Source organism: Pteropus medius, unplaced genomic scaffold (assembly GCF_902729225.1).
Source record: "Pteropus medius unplaced genomic scaffold, Ma_sr-lr_union100, whole genome shotgun sequence".
NCBI lineage: Eukaryota > Metazoa > Chordata > Mammalia > Chiroptera > Pteropodidae > Pteropus > Pteropus medius.
In genome coordinates, this window is record NW_024350924.1 from 5,708,935 (window position 1) to 5,728,771 (window position 19,837).

General features: G+C 50.2%; 1 protein-coding gene across 11 annotated transcripts in view; it reads right to left on the bottom strand.

The window, feature by feature from the left end:
• Positions 1-11,624: 11,624 nt before the first annotated feature.
• The window catches only part of SYT6 (synaptotagmin 6), a 54,432-nt gene continuing 46,219 nt past the window's right edge, over positions 11,625-19,837 (bottom strand). For 3 of the 11 annotated variants that reach the window (XR_005648207.1, XR_005648208.1, XR_005648206.1), the window contains exons 5-8: positions 19,494-19,665; positions 17,940-18,090; positions 14,760-14,827; positions 12,971-13,159 (exon numbers count right to left, since the gene is read on the bottom strand). Coding sequence is in view for 5 of the 11 variants with exons in the window: in XM_039841258.1 (XP_039697192.1) it covers positions 15,931-16,155; positions 17,961-18,090; positions 19,494-19,665 (527 nt within the window). In the remaining 6 variants the exon portion in view is untranslated. Of the gene's footprint in view, positions 11,900-12,970; positions 13,285-14,759; positions 14,828-14,860; positions 16,156-16,196; positions 16,624-17,939; positions 18,091-19,493; positions 19,666-19,837 lie in introns of those variants that run through there. The other 8 variants (XR_005648211.1, XR_005648210.1, XR_005648209.1 and 5 more) reach the window with 7 other exon arrangements.

The window sequence follows — 19,837 nt, forward strand, 5'->3', positions numbered from 1 at the left end:
GATTTTTAAGCGTGCCTTCTCTTTCTTCCAGCCCTTTTGTGCCACAGGGTTATCTAGAGCTCTGTCTCCCCTGGACTCCCTCTGGTCCCTTTTGGTTACTGTATTTTCGTAATCAAGGGCCGAGCTTGTAGAAGAAGAAGGCTTGGGCTTCCGCCTGCCCTGTGTTGTGTTTTAGTTTTGTTGTGTTGATTTTTTTTGGCACCCTTGACCTCCTTCTTTTCCCCCTCCCCACCCTCCCCCACCTCCGCTACCCAGAGTCGTGAGGGAAGAAGTTGGTTAGGATCCTGACAAGTGTTGCCATTCATTGTGTGAACAGAACAGTGATATTTAATGAAATGCGCAGCAGGACTCAGGTCTCTGATCCTACACCTGCTGATCCGCCCACCTCATCAGGAAAGCTTGGCCTAGTTACCTTGTCCTGCTGGCCCAGTTTATTTTCAAGCCTTCTTAGTGGCCACAATATTGAAAGCATCCATCATCGGAGGCACTGATCCCAGGTCCCGCCTTACACAGGGAGGAGAGCTGGCACCGGGTAGGAGCAGCGCCCTCAGTCTGCTGACAGCGGCACGGGCCGCATGGGCCCAGGTTTCTAGGGCAGAAAGGAAGATATTTGCTGGGCTCGTTGGAGGCCTGTGGAGGAACCCGCACTTTGGGCACGGGACATCAGTGGTTCATCCTCCGTGGCCTGGGCCCAGCGGCCTTTGGGGCTCACAGTCTCCCTTACAAGGGATACAACTGTTGTCGTGCTGATGGCTCAGGGAGAGCCAGCGGGGTGCCGGCTGCGATGGCACCCAAGCCCTCCAGAGACAGGATAGAGAGTTAGAGTTAGACTCACCCGGATTTGGATCCAGGCTTCATCCCTTGGCCTCAGGCAAATGACTCTACTTCTCTTACTTGTCGCATCATCTACATGAGACCATACTAACAGTACTTACCCCTCGGAGCTGATGGCAGAACTAATCAGGTAACGCAGGTAATGGAGGGTTGAAGACGCTCCAGGACGAGGGAATGGTGTCGGCAAGGTCGTAGGGAACTGGAACTGCCTGGGCGTTTGGGAAGTGCAGCTGGCTCGAGAGGGTCGAGCGCACAGAGCCGAGCGGCGCCGGCCTGGAGTGCCACGGCAAGGAATCTAGAGGGATGGAGCTGGGGGCCAAGGAGAAGTGACATGAGACCTTTGTTTCGGAGGGACAGCCTCCTGGGACTGTGAGAAGATAGAGTGGGTCTCAGACTTTCATGACCAGGATGCTATTTACCCCCACAGATCTCACTTTTCGATTTTAGCCATGTAACGAATTATGTTTACTGATGATCCATGAGGCTGTATTGGGGTAAACGTACAGATTCTAGTAGTTCTTTTTAAATATTGAAGGTCCCTAGATAATCTGAAAGTGCCAGGTTGGGAACCAATGGGGTAAAGAGATCAAAGGGCAGAGGTCTGCAGACTCCTTTGTGAACACCCGCAGTCGCCTGGGCCAAGCAGGAGGGGGTGGGGACGAAGGCAGGAGTGTGGTTTCTGAAAGGAGGAGACAGGTAAGACACGGCCTGTGGGTCGAATAGACAGAACTTGTGAGTGATTGGGGCGAGGAGAGGGACGAGTAGAAAGAAGATGGTTCGGAGGCCCTGGGCCTGGGGCGAGAATATCAGCGAAGCCATAGTGAAGAGCGGGGCGTAGGAGGACTGGTGGCCAGGAGTGGGGTCAGGGGAGAGGGGGATGCCCTGAGTTCGAGGTCCCTACATTCATCCGCATGGAGTTTTCCAGCAGGACGTTGGGAGCTGGGAAGGTATCTCAAGACATTGTCTCATGGGCAGAAAAACTGAGGTTCATGTTGACCTCTCATCCTGAGACTCAGGGCACAGGCCCAGTGGGTGGGACTAGTGCCCTCCCAGGCCTCCACCGGCTCTCTTACCTTCTGCTTCAACAGTCCGTCATCACATGGAGCCTGCTTCCTGAGATCCTCCCGTATCTGTCCCTTGGAGCCTGGGCAACGCTTGTTGCTGTCAGGAGGACTGGAGTGGAAGGGCTCTGGAAGAGGCAGCCAGGCTGGGTCAGCACTCTGTCACTGCCTCTTGCCCCTGCCTGTGGTCAGCCTGGTTTAGAGGGAACCCCTCATACATGAGAGGTTCCTAGATAGAAAGGGAAAATGAGGTATATATGGCATTCGGAGCCAAGGGGCGCGGTAAGACACCCGGGGGGTTAGGGGGGATGAGGGCAATTTGCAGGATGATAAGTAAAGCAGATGTTCAGTAATCAGTTAGCCCTGCCCTATAGACGGGTGCTGACAGATTATCTCTGGTAATAACTTTTTATGGGCAAGGCCCCCGATTTAGATTCTTCTAGAGAGAGAGAGGAAAGTTTCACTTGAGCCCACAGGGTCTCAATTGCCTTCGGCTCAAAATAATCCACATGCCAAAGTGGCACATCTTGGGGACGCCTGTTCTGGACCCCTTCACAGTCGTGATCAACCCGTCTGCCTCTGCTTTTGCTCTGTGGGGACAGAAGCAAGACTCTGGGAATGGGAAGCAGATGGCCCGCCCTGCCGTCCTAGAGATGGAACTGCAGGATCCTCGGTGGAGGGTGACCTTCAGGGCCCTGGGCAGAGCTTCTAGCGTGGGTGCCTTCGCTGCTAATGCTTCCTTCCTGTTCAGATCGACAGTGTGCTGCCCACGGGGCCATCAGACAAGTGGACAGCCAGGGGAGAATAATCTCACCCGAGACTGTCCATGAACACAGCCCTCTGGGAGGGAGGGCTGGGCCCACCTGTGCAATTCAGAACAGCCGCTCCACGAGCTGGCTCTGGATCGGGGTCAAGGACCAAATGTTCCTCAGTGCATGGGCCTGGACTCAACTGGCATCAGAATCATCTGCCAGCTTGTTGAAATACAGATTCCTAGGCTCGCACACTTATGCCACCCGCTTAGCCCTGAGGTCTCAGAGCTTTCGGTTCCTGGAGGGTAATCCAGGAAGCAAATGATGAGGGTCTAGAGCAAGAATGAGGCAGTGAGATGACACAGAAGGAGAGTGAATAAATATGGCGTCTTGGCTGATGGAGGGAGAGAAGGGTGTCACGGTCTAAACCAACGAGACGAAGCTTCCGAAGCTCACGGACGGCTGAGGGAGCAGCTGGGAAAGAAGCTCGATTTTGGAAATACTCGATTTTGGAAATACTCGATTTTGGGTTGAGGCTGTGTCAAGATGCCCAAGGCCTTGCCTGTGGCAGGTGGCAGTTTGGGCCTGGTGCTTGGGAGAGTCGTGGCAGCTGGTAGGTGACGTGAGGGTGGGGGTGGGTGAAATTGTCCAGGGAGAGGATGGGGACTTGGCGGGAGGCCAAGGGACTGGGCCTGGAGGACTTCTCACTCTAGGGTGTGTTTGTAAGAGTCGGGGTGCCTGGAAAACTGGGTCTCATGAAGGAGATCAGAGTCAAGCAAGGAGAGAACCTCGGGGTGGGGGGCGCTGATCGTGCAGGAGGTGCCGGGGGAGCCACGAAGACAGGGGCTGGGACTGCTCTACTAAGCCGCTGGCTCTGCCTCCGGGTGGGAAGAGAGGAGGTGAGTATCTGTGCGGTCGGCTCTGCTCCAAATGAGGGTGCGCTTAGGTGGTGGAGCTCATTTGGGGGTCTGGGATGAAAAACGTTCAAGGCCATTTGACTGCACATTTTTTTCCCCCAAAGTGAAAATCCAGCTGGTTTGCTTCCCCAGTTTCTTTCTGAAGCAGTCTCTGGTATTTATAGAGGACGAACCAAGGGCCAATAGCTCAGAATGGAAGTTCCTGAGCCTGGAATTCTCTGGAGCAACTGGCTCTTGGCTTTCTCTCTCCCTGGAGTTCAGCTAAGGTTTTCTCTTGAAAACTTTCGAGCTCTGAGGAGTTTGCAGAGGCACAAGTGGGGCATCTGCATGAAACCATGACTGTCTTTCTCCTGGCCTGGACACCTCACGTGTTCCTTATAGTTGAGGGCAAGAAGGTGGGTGAAGGGCAAGGAGAATGGATCAGTGGGGGGTCCCCACGGAGCAGTGGCAGCACCCAGCCCTCTGGGGGTGATGCTCATTGTCTCCTGTTCCTGCAGCCTCCAGGACCTCCTGCTTCTGAAATATGCGCCCGTGCTAACCTAGTGGGCAGAAACCAGAATTGGTGGTTGTTAGCACAGACCTTCCAGCTACAAGGAAAAAGAATTGTGAGATATTTGACATTTAGAAAGACAGCTGGAACGAGCGCGATATCGACTGACACATTCATTAAATGTCACCACTTTGTTTCTCGTCAATGCTCAGTGCTTGAGTTATTCTAAATTAATTACACAGCCACTTGATTTATTCCTCACATTCCCCTCCCTGTTCTCTCCCACCCTCTCCAGGCTTAAGAGCAGCATCGTGGCTTTGTTCTCAAGTTACCTGGTGAAAGGGGAACAGGCCTTCGAGGAAAGAGGACTTTGTCCAGGCAGCTGCGCTGTAATGTGCTCTTAGGGTGCAGACTGGAAGCCGAACCTGACCAATGCCATGAAAGCGACTACACTCCTACTTCGCAGATGTGCAGAATGAGGCTCGGAGAGGTTATGGGATCTGCCCAGGGTGGACTGGGGAAGCTGGGGGAGCCAGGACCTAGGCTCTCGAGTTTTCCAAATGCATGGTTGTCCAAGGGATGAATCCATCCTCATGTGGCGAATCTGGCAGGAAACAGCATGCCACGTCAGGTAGCCACTGGGATGAAACGACTAGAGAGTACAGTTCTACCCACATCTTCACTGCCCGGGAGAGAGTGAGCCGGGAGCATCAGGGCAGCCACAGGTTTGAGACCAGGAGGCAGAAGAATAATTCTGCATAGTAAGTCATGCAATTTTTGAACCATTTGGGAAAGAAAGTTACTGGTAATTTAAGGAAGACAGTGTCTGAAGCTTGTCTGGTACTCTGATTGCACAATCTATTTTCACTGTGGTGCATCATTGTCAGTAATTTCTCCAGGGAGATGAAAGACCATGGTACAAAGGGCCGTAGCCCTTTCAACTGTGATTAGTTGGTCGCCTGTTATCTCAGGAACTCATATTTCCCCCAAATGCTTAGAATTTCTAGCCAGGGGTTTTCATTCCTAATTGCCCCAGCCTGAAGCATCCCCGCCAACCTGGCTCAGGCACAGACTGCAAGGTGAAGCTGCAGAGAAAAGAAATGTTATATGTCTCAGGATGCCTGAGGCACCTGCCCACATCGGTGCTCTGGATAATCCTTGATGTGTCACCAAACTTTCCCAATCTGTGCAGAAGAGTCACCTCAGGGAAAAGAGTCACATATCTCCCCACTCCAACCCCCAGTACTAATTCACTGTAAGTTAGTTGTCCTCAGCTGAGATGCCTGCAGGAGGAGAGCCACTGCTCCAGTACCGAAAGGAAAGAGAGGCGAGAAGCCAGGAGGGCTGAGCTGGCCTGGGTGAGCGTCCGAATTTGCAGCGTTCCTCTGAAGCCTCGGAGGTCTCCCATCTGCCCTCTCCCGTGGCGGCTCATCGTCAGGTTTCCCTTTGCATCGAGGCCAATGGCACAGGCTTTGTTTGGAGCAGCGTTCTGTAGAGCGATGAGTCCTCCTGCCCCGACCGAGCTCAACACCGCCTTCCAGTTGAGCTGCTCAGTTACAGCCAGACTTCCCTGCATTGTGCAACACAGAGCACATTTACAGGATGCCTGGCTGGTTAGGTGTGTTGGGAAGACTCCACAACTCTTCAGCTGTTCCTGGAGGAGTAATTGGTGTAGGGGATCAAGTTAGCACACATGACTGATGGTTCACAAAGAAGTCATTGCAGGGTTTTCTCCAGCAAGGGGCGAGGCAGTGATCTCAAAGGGCACATTTAGGGGTGCATAAATTTAGGGGCATATGCATAGATGGCTGGGTTAGGCAATCCTTCTCTAGGATGCCTTAAATCTCTGGTATATCTCTAGCATTGCCCTTACCGCATTATAGAGTAATTTTTAATTTATGCGTCTATCTCCTCTGAATTCTGAGCTCCTTGAAGAGCTGTGTTTTGTTCGAAGGCAGCTTAGCATCATGCTTAAGTGTGCGAGTTCTGGAATTTAATTATCTGGGTTTAGTTCTGTAAACTTGGGCAGGTTTCTTAACCTCTTAGGATTAGAGGGAGAATTAAATGAGATAATGGGTGTAAAGTACTTAGAACAATGCCTGACATATATGGAGTGCTTAGTGTATGTTATTTATTATTAGTTATTAATTTGTATGTCCTCGGCCGTACCATGTTACCTGAGAAACACTAGGTGCTCAACCTGTTTGTTGAGTGAATACCTATGTGCATGCAAAAAAAGAAGAGAGAGAGAGAGAGAGAGAGAGAGAGAGAGAGAGAGAGAGATGAGCCTGCATTCATGGGAGTAAGTTCAAAGTTCAGCTGAAGTTCTTTTTTTCCCCCTGGGTTTTTAATTAATTAATTAATTAATTAATTAATTATTTTTTTCTCCCTCTTTAATCCCCCCTCCCCGCCAAGAAGTTCTTGAGTGGTCAGTGACTGAGTAGTGCAGGAGAGGGAAGTTGGGTTGCAGAGCTGAGTTTAGTCGGCAGGTTGGGAATAGGGCCAGGACATTCGCCATTGTGGGAGATGACTTCCATAGGGACCTGGCAAGAGTTGAATTTAGTGTAAAAGGTCTGGTTTGACCTCCATGACGTGCTTCATCTGGCACCAAGGATCACAACACATATTTATCAGTAGGAACCCCAGAGGCGAGGATGGGTTTGCGGATAGAATGTTAGCAAATGACACATTATAGTTTCCTTAAGAGTTGGCCCTTGTAAATACTACCCAAAGCAATCTGCAAACTCAATGCAATCCTTATAATCATCTCAATAATTTTTTTGCAGTAGTAGATTCATCCTAAAATTCATATGGAATCTCAAGGAACCCCAAATAGCCAAAAACAATTATGAAAAAGAACAAGAGTTGAAAGATTTACATTTCCTGATTTCAAAAGTTACTACAAAGCTACAGTAATCAAAACAGTGAGTTACTGGCATAAAGACAGACATATAGACCAATGGAACAGAATACAAAGCCCAGAAATAAATTCTCTCGTATATGGTCAAACAATTTTCTACAGAGTGCCAAGAACATCCAATGGGGATAAAACAGTCTTTGCAACAAATTATGTAGAAGAAAATGGATATCCACATATAAAAGAGTGAAATTGGATCCTTACCTTATACCATATATAAGAAATTGGCTCAAAATAGATCAAAGACCTAAGTGTAAGAGCTAAAACTATAAAACGCTTAGAATAAAACATAGGGGGAAACATCATGGCTTGGATTAGGCAGTAATTTCTTGTATATGTCACCAAAACCACAGATAATGAAAAAATAGACAAACTGGGTTTCATGAAAATTAAAAACATTCGTTCATCAAATGACATGATTAACAGAGTAAAAGACCAACACAGAATGGGAAATATTACTTGCAAATCATAAATATGACAAGGGATTAATATCTAGAATATACAGAGACCTCCTAAAATTCGACAACAAAAAATCCCAATTCGAAAATGAGCACAAGACTTGAATAGATGTTTTCCAAAAAATATATACGAATGGCCAATAAATTCACGAAAAGATACGCAACATCGCTAATCAGTAGGAAAATGCAAATCAAACTCACCATGAGATATCCCCTCACACCCACTAGGATGCCTACCATCAAAAACAAAACAAAACGAAACACCAGAAAAGAGCAAGTATTGATAAAGATGTGGAAAAACTGGAGCCTTTGTGCGCTGCTTGTAAATGAGAACGTCAAACGTTGCAGCTACTATGGAAAACAGTATGATGGCTCCTTAAAATATTAGAAATAGAATTGCCATGTGACCCAGCAATTCTCCTTCTGGGTTATACGCCCAGAATTGAGAGCAGGGACACAAAGAGTTATTTGTACGTCCATGTTCATGGTAGCATTATTCACAATAGCTAAATGTCCCACTCAAATGTCCATTGATGGGTGACTGGAAAACAAAATGCAGTATATACACACAATGGAATATTACTAAGCCTTAAAAAGGAAGGAAATTCTGACATATGTTATAACACAGACGAACCTTGAGTACATTATGCTAAGTGAAATATTCCAAACACAAAAGGACAAATTTCCTATGATTTCGCTGATGTGAGATACATAGAGTAGTCAAATTCATAGCGACGGAAAGCAGAGTGATGGTTGCCAGGGGCTGGCAGGAGGAGGGAAGGGAGAGCTGCTGTTTGATGGGCAGAGAGTTTTACTTTTACAAGACGAAAAAGTTCCATGACTGGATGGTGGCGATGGTTGCACAACAGTGTGAATAGGTTCAAAGCCACTGAACGGTACATTAAGAATAATTAAAATGGTAAATTGTATGATATGTATATTTTACCACAGTTATTTTGAAAGACAAGAACATAGCCGGGGGGCGGGGTGGGGGGGAGAAAAAGAGGTGGGCTTCTGCAAATGTGGGTGAGAATAAACTCAGGAGTCAAGTTACAGTTAAAATTGTGAAGAATCATTTTATAAACAATCATTTTACGAAGCCCTTGCTCAGTCGTGGCTCATCAGCGTTTGCATCATCGGCTTTGCTTGGGCACCCCTCCATTATTATTCCTATCACGCTCATGGTCCTTGACCTCTAGATGTTGATGGTTCCCAGAGAACCTCTCTTTGAGACTCTCCTTGTTGACTTGTCTCCATGTGGCATTTGTCAGCCTCCCATCTTCACATCTCATTTTGGTGTGTGGGCTTTCTATAAATTAACATCTCATGCCTGATCTCTCTGCTAGGCTACATCTCGAACTGTAGCTGTCTGCTAGACATCCCTCCAGCATCGCAAACTCAGTGTGGCCCAAAACGGACTCATCTCTATCCCCCTTGTTCTGCTGGGTTTCAGGTTTCTACGGAAAAAACCCGTCATTTTCCTGGTGTCTCAAGCATAAAAACATACAGTGCTTTTGAATCCCCCTTCCCTCTCCCTGTCTTCCAGATCTGCTCAGCTGTCAGCCCTGTTGCATTTTCTGGCTGTGATCCCCACATCCTGTATAGCGCCCCCTACACAAAGCTCTAGATCAGAGGCCTTTTCCTGCTCCAAGCTGTCACTCATTCTGCCCAGCTGCGATATTCTTCCTCAGATTTCTGTGGCCTTTTATTTCACCTCCCTTGATACCTTGGGCTATAGTTACTTATGTTGCCAACTTACAAGACTTAAAGCTTTTTGTGTGGCCCAATCGACAGCCTTTGATTTCATCCAAACACTGTCCAGCAGTGAACAGTGCAATTTCCCTTTATTAGTTTCTCTGAATCGGCCGTTCAGCAGCGGTCACCCTCCATGGGTCTGCTAAGTTCACTGTGATTTTCCCAAGTGCAGCTAACCAAACATTTCCGGTTCTTCTTCCCCTGGGTGCTGGAACCTCTTATGTTTTGAGAGGCCACAGGAGTAGTTCTGGGCAATGAACTGTGAAGGAAAGTGACATGTGCTCTTTCCGGCCAGAGCATTGAGGCCAGTATAAGACCTTTCTGAGCTCTTTTCCCTAGGGCGCGGTGACTAGCAACGTTTGGGATGTTGGCTGCTCTGTCATCCTGAGTCCCCCTGAATAAATCCCTGAGCAGAGACCCCTTGCTGACCTGTGATGGACACGTAGCATGAATGACAAATAAGCCTTTGTCATTTTCAGCCACTGAAATCCGAAGGCTGTTATTGCTGGATGACGCAGCCCAGCTAGCCAGACACATTTACCCCGTTGGTCAATCAGCACTAGATCCGATGACTAGCACATCACCAAACCCTGCCGGCTGATGGGTGACCAGATGGGAGTGCGGAAGCAGGCGGAAGCTGCATCTGTAGGTGGCAGAGTGCTTCTTTCAGGTTTCAGCCCCCTTGGTGGCATCTCACTGTGGAGTGCCAGTGACTTAGATGCAGATGTGCAAGAACAGGCGGTACCCTCTGCTCTCTTCTCTACGGGCCGCCTTCTGAATTAATTAAAAGCTGGGGGTGAACGGAGAGATATTCTATTAAGTTAGAATGTTCTTTTTAAATTTTCAAGTCTTCAATAGGATTTTCTTATCACTTGGCCAAGTTGTATTTTATGAGAATTAACAGGAGTCCTTCCCTGGTGGGCAAAGCATCGCGCTTTCCAGATATGAGTGTGCGACCCATTTGCCTAGAGAAGCTTCGGCATCTAGAGGGGCTGCTCACTGAGCCGGACAGCTGAGGAAACAGCTGAGCCCCGTGCACCAAACGCCCTGCGAGCCACGAGCCTGACAAAACACAGGTGGCTTCCAGCCATATGGGGCATGCAGGTATTCCTTGGGCGGAATGAAAAGCAGAGGAGAGAGTTGTCTGCTATACCCTGATCGAAGGGAAGTGGTTATCTATGCGAAACAGGTGAAAGAGGAACGCTCTGCAGTGTCCTTCCTGTACGTGATGACCGATAAACCTCAGGGACACACGAGAGAAATGGGTGAGGACAGAGATGTCATTGAATGAAAACTCCAGGCTGTGACGGGGTGGGAAGACACAAAGCAGTAATTAACAACATAATTTTTAAAATGATGATGTAATTAATTAACATCCTGAGTATGTAGGGGGTGGCAGTGGCAGGTAGCGGGGAGTGGGGGAGGGTGGGCGTCTTTCAGCCCAGAAACACTGCTAAATAAAGGAGAAGGGAACTCGGCATTAAAATCCCATGCAAAACTGATTATCAAGACTTCAGCAAAGCTCACAAGATCAACCCAAGAGGTTTCTCGTGGCAGAGGAAGCTGACAAATGAATCAACCTGTGTTTCATTTTATTCGGGAGCTTGTAATTCATTTTATTCTCATGTGTGGGGGAGAGCTATTGGGCTAGATAATGAACTTGGCAGACGTTCAGCTTTCACTCCCATCTCGGGTGAGGACTGGTCTCCCCTAAGGACTCCAAAAGCCTCCTTGGGTGGGCTCCCAGCCTGTGGAAATTCACCTGCTGACCAAGACTGCTGGAGCAGGAGTGCTGTGGGAGCTGACCGGAATCTGCTCAGCAGGTGACTTTCCGAAACCTCTGCGAGGCTCACTTGTGTGAACGTGCCTGGACAGAAAAGGGGCCGCAGAGAGCAGTGGCTGGGCCACGACTCACGCCGACCACAGTGAGAATGGTCATTCCGCCTGCCTGGGAGTTTGAAGATGACAGCTGGCTATGCATCCTGAGCTCGCTTCTGGAAGGACCTCTTCACACTAGTTTCTGGGCTCCTTATAACCCAGCAAACTCAACTGCCCCTTCATGGGTGCAGGACCCATAGCATCCGTGATCGAGATGGCCATCTTGATGGGGTCAGTCAAGAAGTGGATGGCCTGCTGGGAGACTTGTCGTGACCTCGGGGTTTTTCTTACTCTCAAGCGACTTTCCAACCACAGGACTGCCTGACTAGGAAGGCTATTGATCACAAGACGTTTGGGGAGAAAACTTACCTTTATACAGCCGCCCCTAGCCTAGGACTCAGTACAGGGTGAAGTTTGGGTTTATCTACATTTACATTTTCTATGCTAAAATTTTCTTTTGCCACAATCTCCTGTTCCCTCATGCCTAATCCAGTCATTTTTTAAGACCAGAAGGTGCTACCCAAAGTTATAACAAAAGAGAAACTTGAGAACTTGGCTTAAAATGAGGGTCACTTTATTGAGTTGCGGCTCCTAAAGCATGTGACACATATAAAGAAGAAGACATGGGCTGTGTGAAGAGCATTGACGTCCTTGACCTTCCATTGCAGGAATTGGGTCTTCAGCACACTTGCCTCTTGCAAGTCACACACACGGCTCTGGAAATTGGTGTTGTCTAGACACAACTTGAAGTGGAATCTCACCTCCATGCAGTTACCAGGGCTGTGCAGATGGCATTGAGCAAGTCGACCTAGCTACAGGGGGTTGGTGGGAAGGCCACTGTTAACGCAACAGAAAAGTACTCTTACATTACGGAATAGTTTAAACTTTTTTTTTTTCCTAAACTAAATTTGGCCTAAGGTAGAAATCTAAAGGGGGAAAAAAAAACCTTCATTACCACTGAAACAAACAAACAAACAAACACTGAAGTACTTAGTCATTTATAGAACTAAAGTTTAAGGTGAATACTGTCCCAGAGTCAAGGGGCCGAAATAGGTTTACGATGACTTGGTTTCAATCCAGAAGATGCTCTTCATATAACGATGGACTCTACCTATCACAAAACTCCTCATTCAGAAAAGAACATTTTACCTAGATTTTTCTTTGATCTGCATAAACGGCTGCTTGATATTTCATAGAATTATAAAGCCACGTATAATGCAGAAATCGTTCTGGAACACGTGTACCTCCTTTTCTTTACAATGAAGGTTACTTTCGAGAACAAAGGTCCTGTTTTCAAACAAATGTGGTCATTACCTGTGGGGCGCAAGGACACACGGCACATTTGGTTTCAGCAGAACCATCCCTACGGAAAGTGACCACGTTCTCACGAGGAACCAAGACATTTCCACACCATGAAGGAAGGCGGTGGGGGAGGGGAGCAAGGAGCCCCGCATGAGCAGCTGAGTGTCCAGACACCGCAGGACACGCACGAGTTCAGCGTGGGGCCAGAAGCCCCCATCTCGGCTTATGTCACATCCGCGAAGAGCTTCGAAGAGTCGTCCTCAGCCTTGTCGAGGCGCTGACTGGTCCGCATCATTCCTGCAGGCCGCTGAGAAAGCAGCACAGATCCACCACTTCCTTCTCCTCCAGGGGAGTGGAGCTCGGTGGATTGATTTCAGAAATTCAAACCATCTTCCCCCATAAGACAACTATTTTACATTGATTTTGCGGAACCGGCTTCTGGGCTCTCCACTCTCGTTTTTTTCCCCGACTTTCTTCTTCTTTTCTTGACAGCGGATCCATAAAAAGCGAAAACCACAAAAAACATCACCTTGGGAGACAGAGAAGACGAAAAAGATCGGACCACACGACAAGCGTCTCGGCCTCGGCCTACGTGGGAGCAGGGAAGACCACGGCGAGCGATTGTTGCTCCGCCGCCGCCGCCGCTCAGCACTGTGTCTAGACAGCTGGACAAGTGCGGAAAGAACGGGGCTGAGTCCCGTCCGTGTCGCTCGGCCGCGCAGCTCATGGTGTCGGAGGTGGCTTCGGAGAGGGACTCGAGCTCTCGCTGTCAAAGCTGGCAGCTCGGCCCTGCCACTGGCGGGAGGAGAAGAAGCTGGTTATTGATTGCCAAGGGAATCGACAGTTCAGCTTCCAAAACTTATCTGGCCCATGCACTGAATTTCCCTTGCCCGGCTTCTTGTAAGCTTTCTTGAATTTTGCTGTCAGCCATGCAAAAACATAAGGAAAATAGCTTTAGGGCTCTTAGCTGGGAATATCTGACTTTTAAAGAAGACCTATTGCACAGAAAACTGAAGCTTTCTTCGGTGTGTGTGTGTGTGTGTGTGTGTGTGTGTGTGTGTGTGTGTGCAGTGACTGGGCCATTTCTGAGTGCTTCAGCCATTTTTCACACTGAAAATCGGATTACGTTAGCAGCGAAAGAGGCAGTCTGCAGAGTATGCCCTTACTGCCAAGAGCCCACAATCATGAATTATTAGCACTTTGTCTGGGAGCCGTTAGTATAGCTGAAAACCTGACACTGCGTTAGCTCTAGGTTCTCTTCTTCAGCTCTTCAGTCTGAATGCTCCGGGGGGCGTGCGCCTGGTGCGGGTGATAGCAGCCCCCCTTGGGCGCCCCCACCCTCCTCCTCAGTTCTCGTCTCAGGTTGCCTCTCACAGTCTGACCCTAACCCTTCCTCGAAAGTGGGTGATGTAATGAGTCGGGATGGAGCGAAGGGGAGGGCTGAGGACGGACAGACCCAGGCTCGAACCGTTCGGTCCTTCTTTAAGCTGGTCAGTCATGGACAGAGCAGTGTTTTCTGGGCAAGGAGCTGACCCTGTGAATATGCTTGACTTCTCTGGGGCTTGTGACTTCAAAGCGAGTCAGCGTCCACTGCTCACTCCATCCTTTCTGTGAGCTGAGGAGACCCAATATTCTCCTAGGTTCCCCAAAAATAAGGCTCCAGAGATAGAGAGAGAGGTTAGGGAGGGGTCAAGATAGCCTTTCTGAACCTGAAGTTCAGTCCCCTCCCTGCTTCTCGTGAGCTTCGGGGGTCTCCTCGTGGAGCGATGGGGCAGAGCAGACGCTGCACCTCGCGTTTGTGTATGTATCGGGGCGGGATGGGGAAGGACACAGTTGTCCTCCCAGCACAGCTATTTCTAGACAAAGCCAAGCCAGCTAAGGAACAGCCCACGTGCCATCCAACGTCTCCTGTGGAGCGATGGGAAAATCATGACGCCGAGGACAGACCCAGACCTGCCGAACGCCTCATGCTCCCGGCTCTGAAGAAAGTGTGTATCATCCTCCCCCAGGCTTAGTTCAGGGCCCCTTAGTGTTCCCTGTCCTGGCCAACCCGCAGATCTTCACAACTAACCAGAGGCTGGACAATCGGGTACTGACAACCGCGATCACATGACCTAAGCCTGAGCAATCTTAGCGTGGCAGACCTGGAGGCGGGCCTGGGGGACCATCTAGTCGAAGTCTCTTGCTATTGCAGATGAGCAAACGGAGACACGAGACGTCAAGACGCAGCTGGCTGGGGGCGGGGCCAGGATCCAAAACCAGGTCTCCTCACTCCCTACTCAGTGCTCCTTCTGAGCCGCCTGCTGCCATCTTGGCATCTGGCCACACCAGGGGAAGAACGGGACATGAGTGTAATAAGAAACCTAACCTCTTCGGGTCCACACCAGGTACTTACTCCTAACTCCGGTGGTAGTCTCTCTGCTTGCGGCATCCGCGTGAATGCAATCACAACCGAGGGTTTCCCTGGTGAAATAGTTTACACAGATAAATGCCTGGTTGTTGAGCCCATTTTGACTTCTGACTCAAGCGTTTCTTAACCAGAAGGTGACATACCACGATTTGCTTTCATTTACCAGACCTTCGTTTTAGAAGTCCTACTTTTTCTGTTACAACCTTTAACGTTGGTAAAAGGTACGTTATAATTACTGGCTTCTCCCCTGGGTTAGCCTGCCACTTAAACAACCTGATTGATAGGTCCGTTCAGGGGAGAAAAAACGAAATAGCTACCCAGGGTACCTGTCTTTCTTATATAACAGCCCAAAGAGAAGGCACATGGAGCATAATTGTTGATCCAGGACAAATGAAGAAGGCACACAGGCTCCTCTGCCAACCCGGATTTTTCCTCTGAAGCTAAACACAGGGAGGAGAAGGGGTCCATGGACAGCGGGAAGGGGAATGATCCCGCGAGGCTTATTACGTGGCTCTGACACAGCAGAGAACCGGCCCTGGCACACAGGAAGGTGATCGTTCAGGGGTGGCTGCGTTCCAGTAAGACCTTTTATTGTTCTGAAATGGGTCCCATGCCAACAGAGATCTGAAATCTCTGGCAGATGATCCGAATTTGGCCGAGCCGGAGAAGGTTGCTGGCCAGCCTGGGCTTTGTGTGTGGTGACAGTGATGACCCCGCGGCATTGGGTAGCAGCACTGAACGCAGCCGCTGCCAGAGAAGGAGGCTCGCTGTGGCTTAATCAATGTGTATTCATGGGAAAAAAAATCCCAGCAGGGAAAAATACCTTTCAGTTAATTCGTTCCCCTCGACCTTATTTAAAACCCCCAAACAAGCGAGCAAGTATGGTGCCCTCTGTTCTCATTAATGAAAAAGAAACGATCACAGCGCTCGAAACTCTTCTAAGAAAAATGCGATCCAAATGCGGAGTGTGTGCAAATATGACGGACGGCGTTTACCCTCCCGGGAGCTGGAGAGCGAGATTTCTCCCCATGTTCCACAAAGAGGAGAAACAAACCACGGGAGCAGGACTCTCGCTCGAGGTCCAGAGCAGGACCCAAAATAAGGCAGGGCTTGAGCTCCGAGGATGACCGAGAGGGACGCGCAAACACAATGCGTCTCATGAACGCAAAGAACGTTCCCTTAATATCAGCCCGGCGGGTTTTTGATGCGGGCTTATAAAGGTGCTTAAACTGCGGGTGCTCAGGGTGTGGATACAAATTTTACATGGGTTTGAACCGATGAGATCCTGAATTGCCAAGACGGACGTCATTTTTGGCTTCTTTGTACAGAGATGATCAGCTGAGCAGAAAGTGGTCGGATCGTGAGTGGGGGAGGGGCAGTCCTGGGAGACTGGTGTTCCCAGTCAAGGAAAAAGTAAACCCGAAGGATGTAAATCAATTTATTTCTCTTTTCGTTTTCCATATACTGTTACTTTCCCTTTACTGCCTCATCAAATATTCATTTTCAAAGGCTTGATTCTACTTTATCTTTCTTTTGTAGTCTGGACTAGTGAGTTGGACTCACTAAAGAAATAGGATTTTGGAATCAATTATTTGGCTTAATTAGCTTGTATTCATCACGAAAGAGAGTGATTCTGGGGCCAAGTCCTAACATCTCCGGGCTACCTGCACCCGCCCCCAACCCCAGCTGCTGCCGATCGCTTCCTTCCAGTTTGCGTGGACAGCCCAGCCTGGTAACTGTGATGGGTTGTCGCAGACTCAAGATCAGAAAGGGGGTACAAGATGCCGGCTCCCCGACTCAGTCATCATTTAGGATCAGAGTTGCCTGGAAAAGCAGACATGAGAGGCGCCTACACCCTCATTTCACCAACCGGGAAAATGAATACCAGAGTAGGACGGTGAGTGGTCTCTGCCTTGCTGCCCTCACTGGCCTCAAGGGCTGCAGGCAGGAGCTGTGCAGAGCACGCACCTACCTGGGGACGTAAATCACATAGCCCGGCTCCCCCGAGGCCTCCCCCTCCCGCATGATTCCACGTGTCCAGTTCCCTCAGCTCCCAGTCTCCCTTGAGACACCTCACGCTGCTGCAGACAGGTGAAAACGGGCCTGTCCACCCCGAGAAAGAAAGGGAGCCGGCAGGTCCTCTGGTTTGCTGCCCACACCTTTTTTGTATCACCGAGTATGGGGACGGGATTACTCTGTTTTTAAGGTGATTCTGCTTTTAAGCTCAGGGGCCAGGTGGTGAAAGGGATTAAGCTTTATTTTTTATTAGATTTTCCAATTTTATACACCTCTCTAGACTGCTACTCTTGAAGCCTGTTAAGATGATCACCTGGCTTTCTAGGATATGGATTGGGGTATGAGATATTCAAATTGAGGCTTAAAGCATGCATGGCCACCCACCCACCCCCACGTCCCGACACGTGTGAGAAAAAGCAGGCCTGGGGGCCACCCCGGTGCCAAGACAGGATCTTAGACTGGTGGAGTCCGGTAGAGGTGGAGCAGACTGGAAATGTCTCTGGAGGGGACATTTTCCTTATGGCTGAGAAATGACTGGCTCAAGGTTATACGGCAAGTTGGGAGGGGCTGAGGTTGGAGCAAGACCCTCGGGACTCCCCAGACAGTGCACTGTCCGTTCTCTCTCTGTTAGAACCCAGCCAGAAAGTGTGACACCGTGAGGCCCAGCTCTCCCCTCCGACAATGGTGAGAACCAGCACTCAGGAAAGCGGGCTCTGTTCTCGGGCCAGCTCCCTCCAGGCAGTGCAAACTGCCCTCCACTGTCTGACCGGAGCCTCCGGGAACTTTCTGCTCTGACAGGTAGAATTTCTTGCCGAGTTGGGCCTTTCTCCCCCAGGACTGACTTGGCCCCGAACCTGGCGAAAGCTCCAGGCCTGGTCCCATGGGCTGCTGGGAAGGCCTCCAGGTGTTTCTTTTCCATTTAGAACTCAGTGTTGCTTTCGAGATGCTCAGCATCAGAGGCCTTTTGCCAGGCAGCTCCCCACCATTTTCCTTCCTTTCCTCTCTGCCTGTTACACTGGGGGAGAAGCGCCCAGCCCCCACGCCCCGCAGGAGGGGCCCACAAAGGCGAGGCCTCGCAGCAGCCGCCTGCCATTCTCCAGTGCGTGGCCATGCAGCAGACATGCTGGGGCCAGGCGCGCCCTCACCCACCTCTTTGAAGGATTTCTTTACCTCCACCAAGGAGTGCCAGTGCGCAATGGGCTTCCGCGGGTACGCCAGCATCTCGTTCCAGTGGTCCCTGCCCAGGCCGTCGGCGCTGATCCCCACGCGGCAGACTCCTATGATCTCGTTGTGGCCCACTCTGAGGGAGAGACAAAGGGCCCGCCCGGCGTTGGGGACCAGACATGCTCTCAGAAAGGGGGGCCCCGGAGTCTGGGACTCTGCCCTGCAGAATGCCGAGCTCTGAAGGGCCGCGGGGTGCCAGCGGCAGTGACGCTTTGCCCAGCCTCCTCGGGTGGACAGTGGACACGGGCAGATGAGCGTGAGGTGGTAAACGCATTTGAAGTCTCAGGAAATGGTGGGTAGATGGCCTGACTTTGGGGAGTTGGAGGGTTTCGGTCCCTTCCCTTGTCTGACTCGGCTCGCATGCCACACCTGCGCTATAGACACAGCATTTGGAAATAAAGCAGCCTGCTCTGAGCGCCATTTCTCCACACCCCCGGCCACTGGGATGTGATTTACTCACGCAGCAAGAACATCAATCATCCCTCAGATATGTTCACCGAGCACCTACTATGCCCGAGAACTTGTGCTACAATTCCTGGATTGAGACTTTACTGCATGGTTTCTTTCTCCTTCGGCCAAAGTGACAAGTGCAGAGAGGAGCCGTAGTGGCTAGAGCAGTCAGAAAATATTTTTGAGCCAGACTTGAAAGAAGAGCAGGATTTGGATAAGTGGAAGACAAGAAAGATGTCTCCAAAAGGAGAAATCAACGATGGGCATGCTGGTTCCAGATTACGGAGAGCCTTTTGAGTCCAGGGGAAGATCCTGGACAACAAGAGACATCGATGGTTCTTGAGAAGGGCAGATCCAGGAGGAAAGTGGTCTTTGATTAGGAAGGCGTGCCTTTAACCTGCTGGCTGGGTTGAGGCAGGGAGTGACGGAGGCAGGAGTCGGCGGGAGCCTGCACAGCCAACCCCGAGCAGGAGTGGTAGCAGCAGCAGAATGGGGAGGACAGGGAGGCATTTTAAAGTAGGGGTCCCCAACCCCCGGGCTGTGGACCGGTACTGGTCAGTGGCCTGTTAGGAACCGGGCCGCACAGCAGAAGGTGAGTAGCTGACTAGGAGCGAAGCTTCGTCTGCATTTGCAGCCTCTCCCCAGCGCCAGCATCACCGCCTCGACTCTACCTCAGATCATCAAGCACTAGATTCCCATAGGTGCACCGGTCCCTGGTGCCAGAAAGGTTGGGGAGCAATGTTAAAGGACAGATGATAGGACTTGGTGCCATATGGAGGAATGGGAACAGTCAGGGGTGAACTCAGGGGAACTGAAGGGCGGAGCTGCCTGATGGAATCGGCACTGAGAAGCGAAGCTTGAACTTCTGCCTGAGGGAACCTGTGCTCTCCAACTCCTGCACGCTTCTCGGGTGGAGTCAGATTTGAGGCCACGGGGCACCTGAGCCATGAACCACAAGGTCGGAGGTCAGGGAGCCCTGTGCTGCATTGGGGTGGGGGGGCGGTTGGGGGCAGGAAATCGTGTACCCACCGGTCATAATCCATAACGGAGATGAGCAGGCTGACTTGATCCATGTTCTCCGGGGGAATGTCAAAGATGATGGCCTCATTGTAGACGGGATTGAGCGTGTTCTTCTTTATGGTGGTTTTCTTCTTCTTCAGCCTGCGCCCGTCACAAAGCAGCGACACTTTGACGTATGGATCTGTGCCGATGGCAAGGGAAAAGAGTGTATTAAACAGATGTCCTCGAACGTCATTAGCAACAGAGGGACAGAAGCCCTAGAACTACTGTTGCTCATCAGATGGTACCGGTGGGTTGTTAAAATAATTAAACCACCTTGTATTTATGCAGCACACCTGTCTCTGAGGACACCC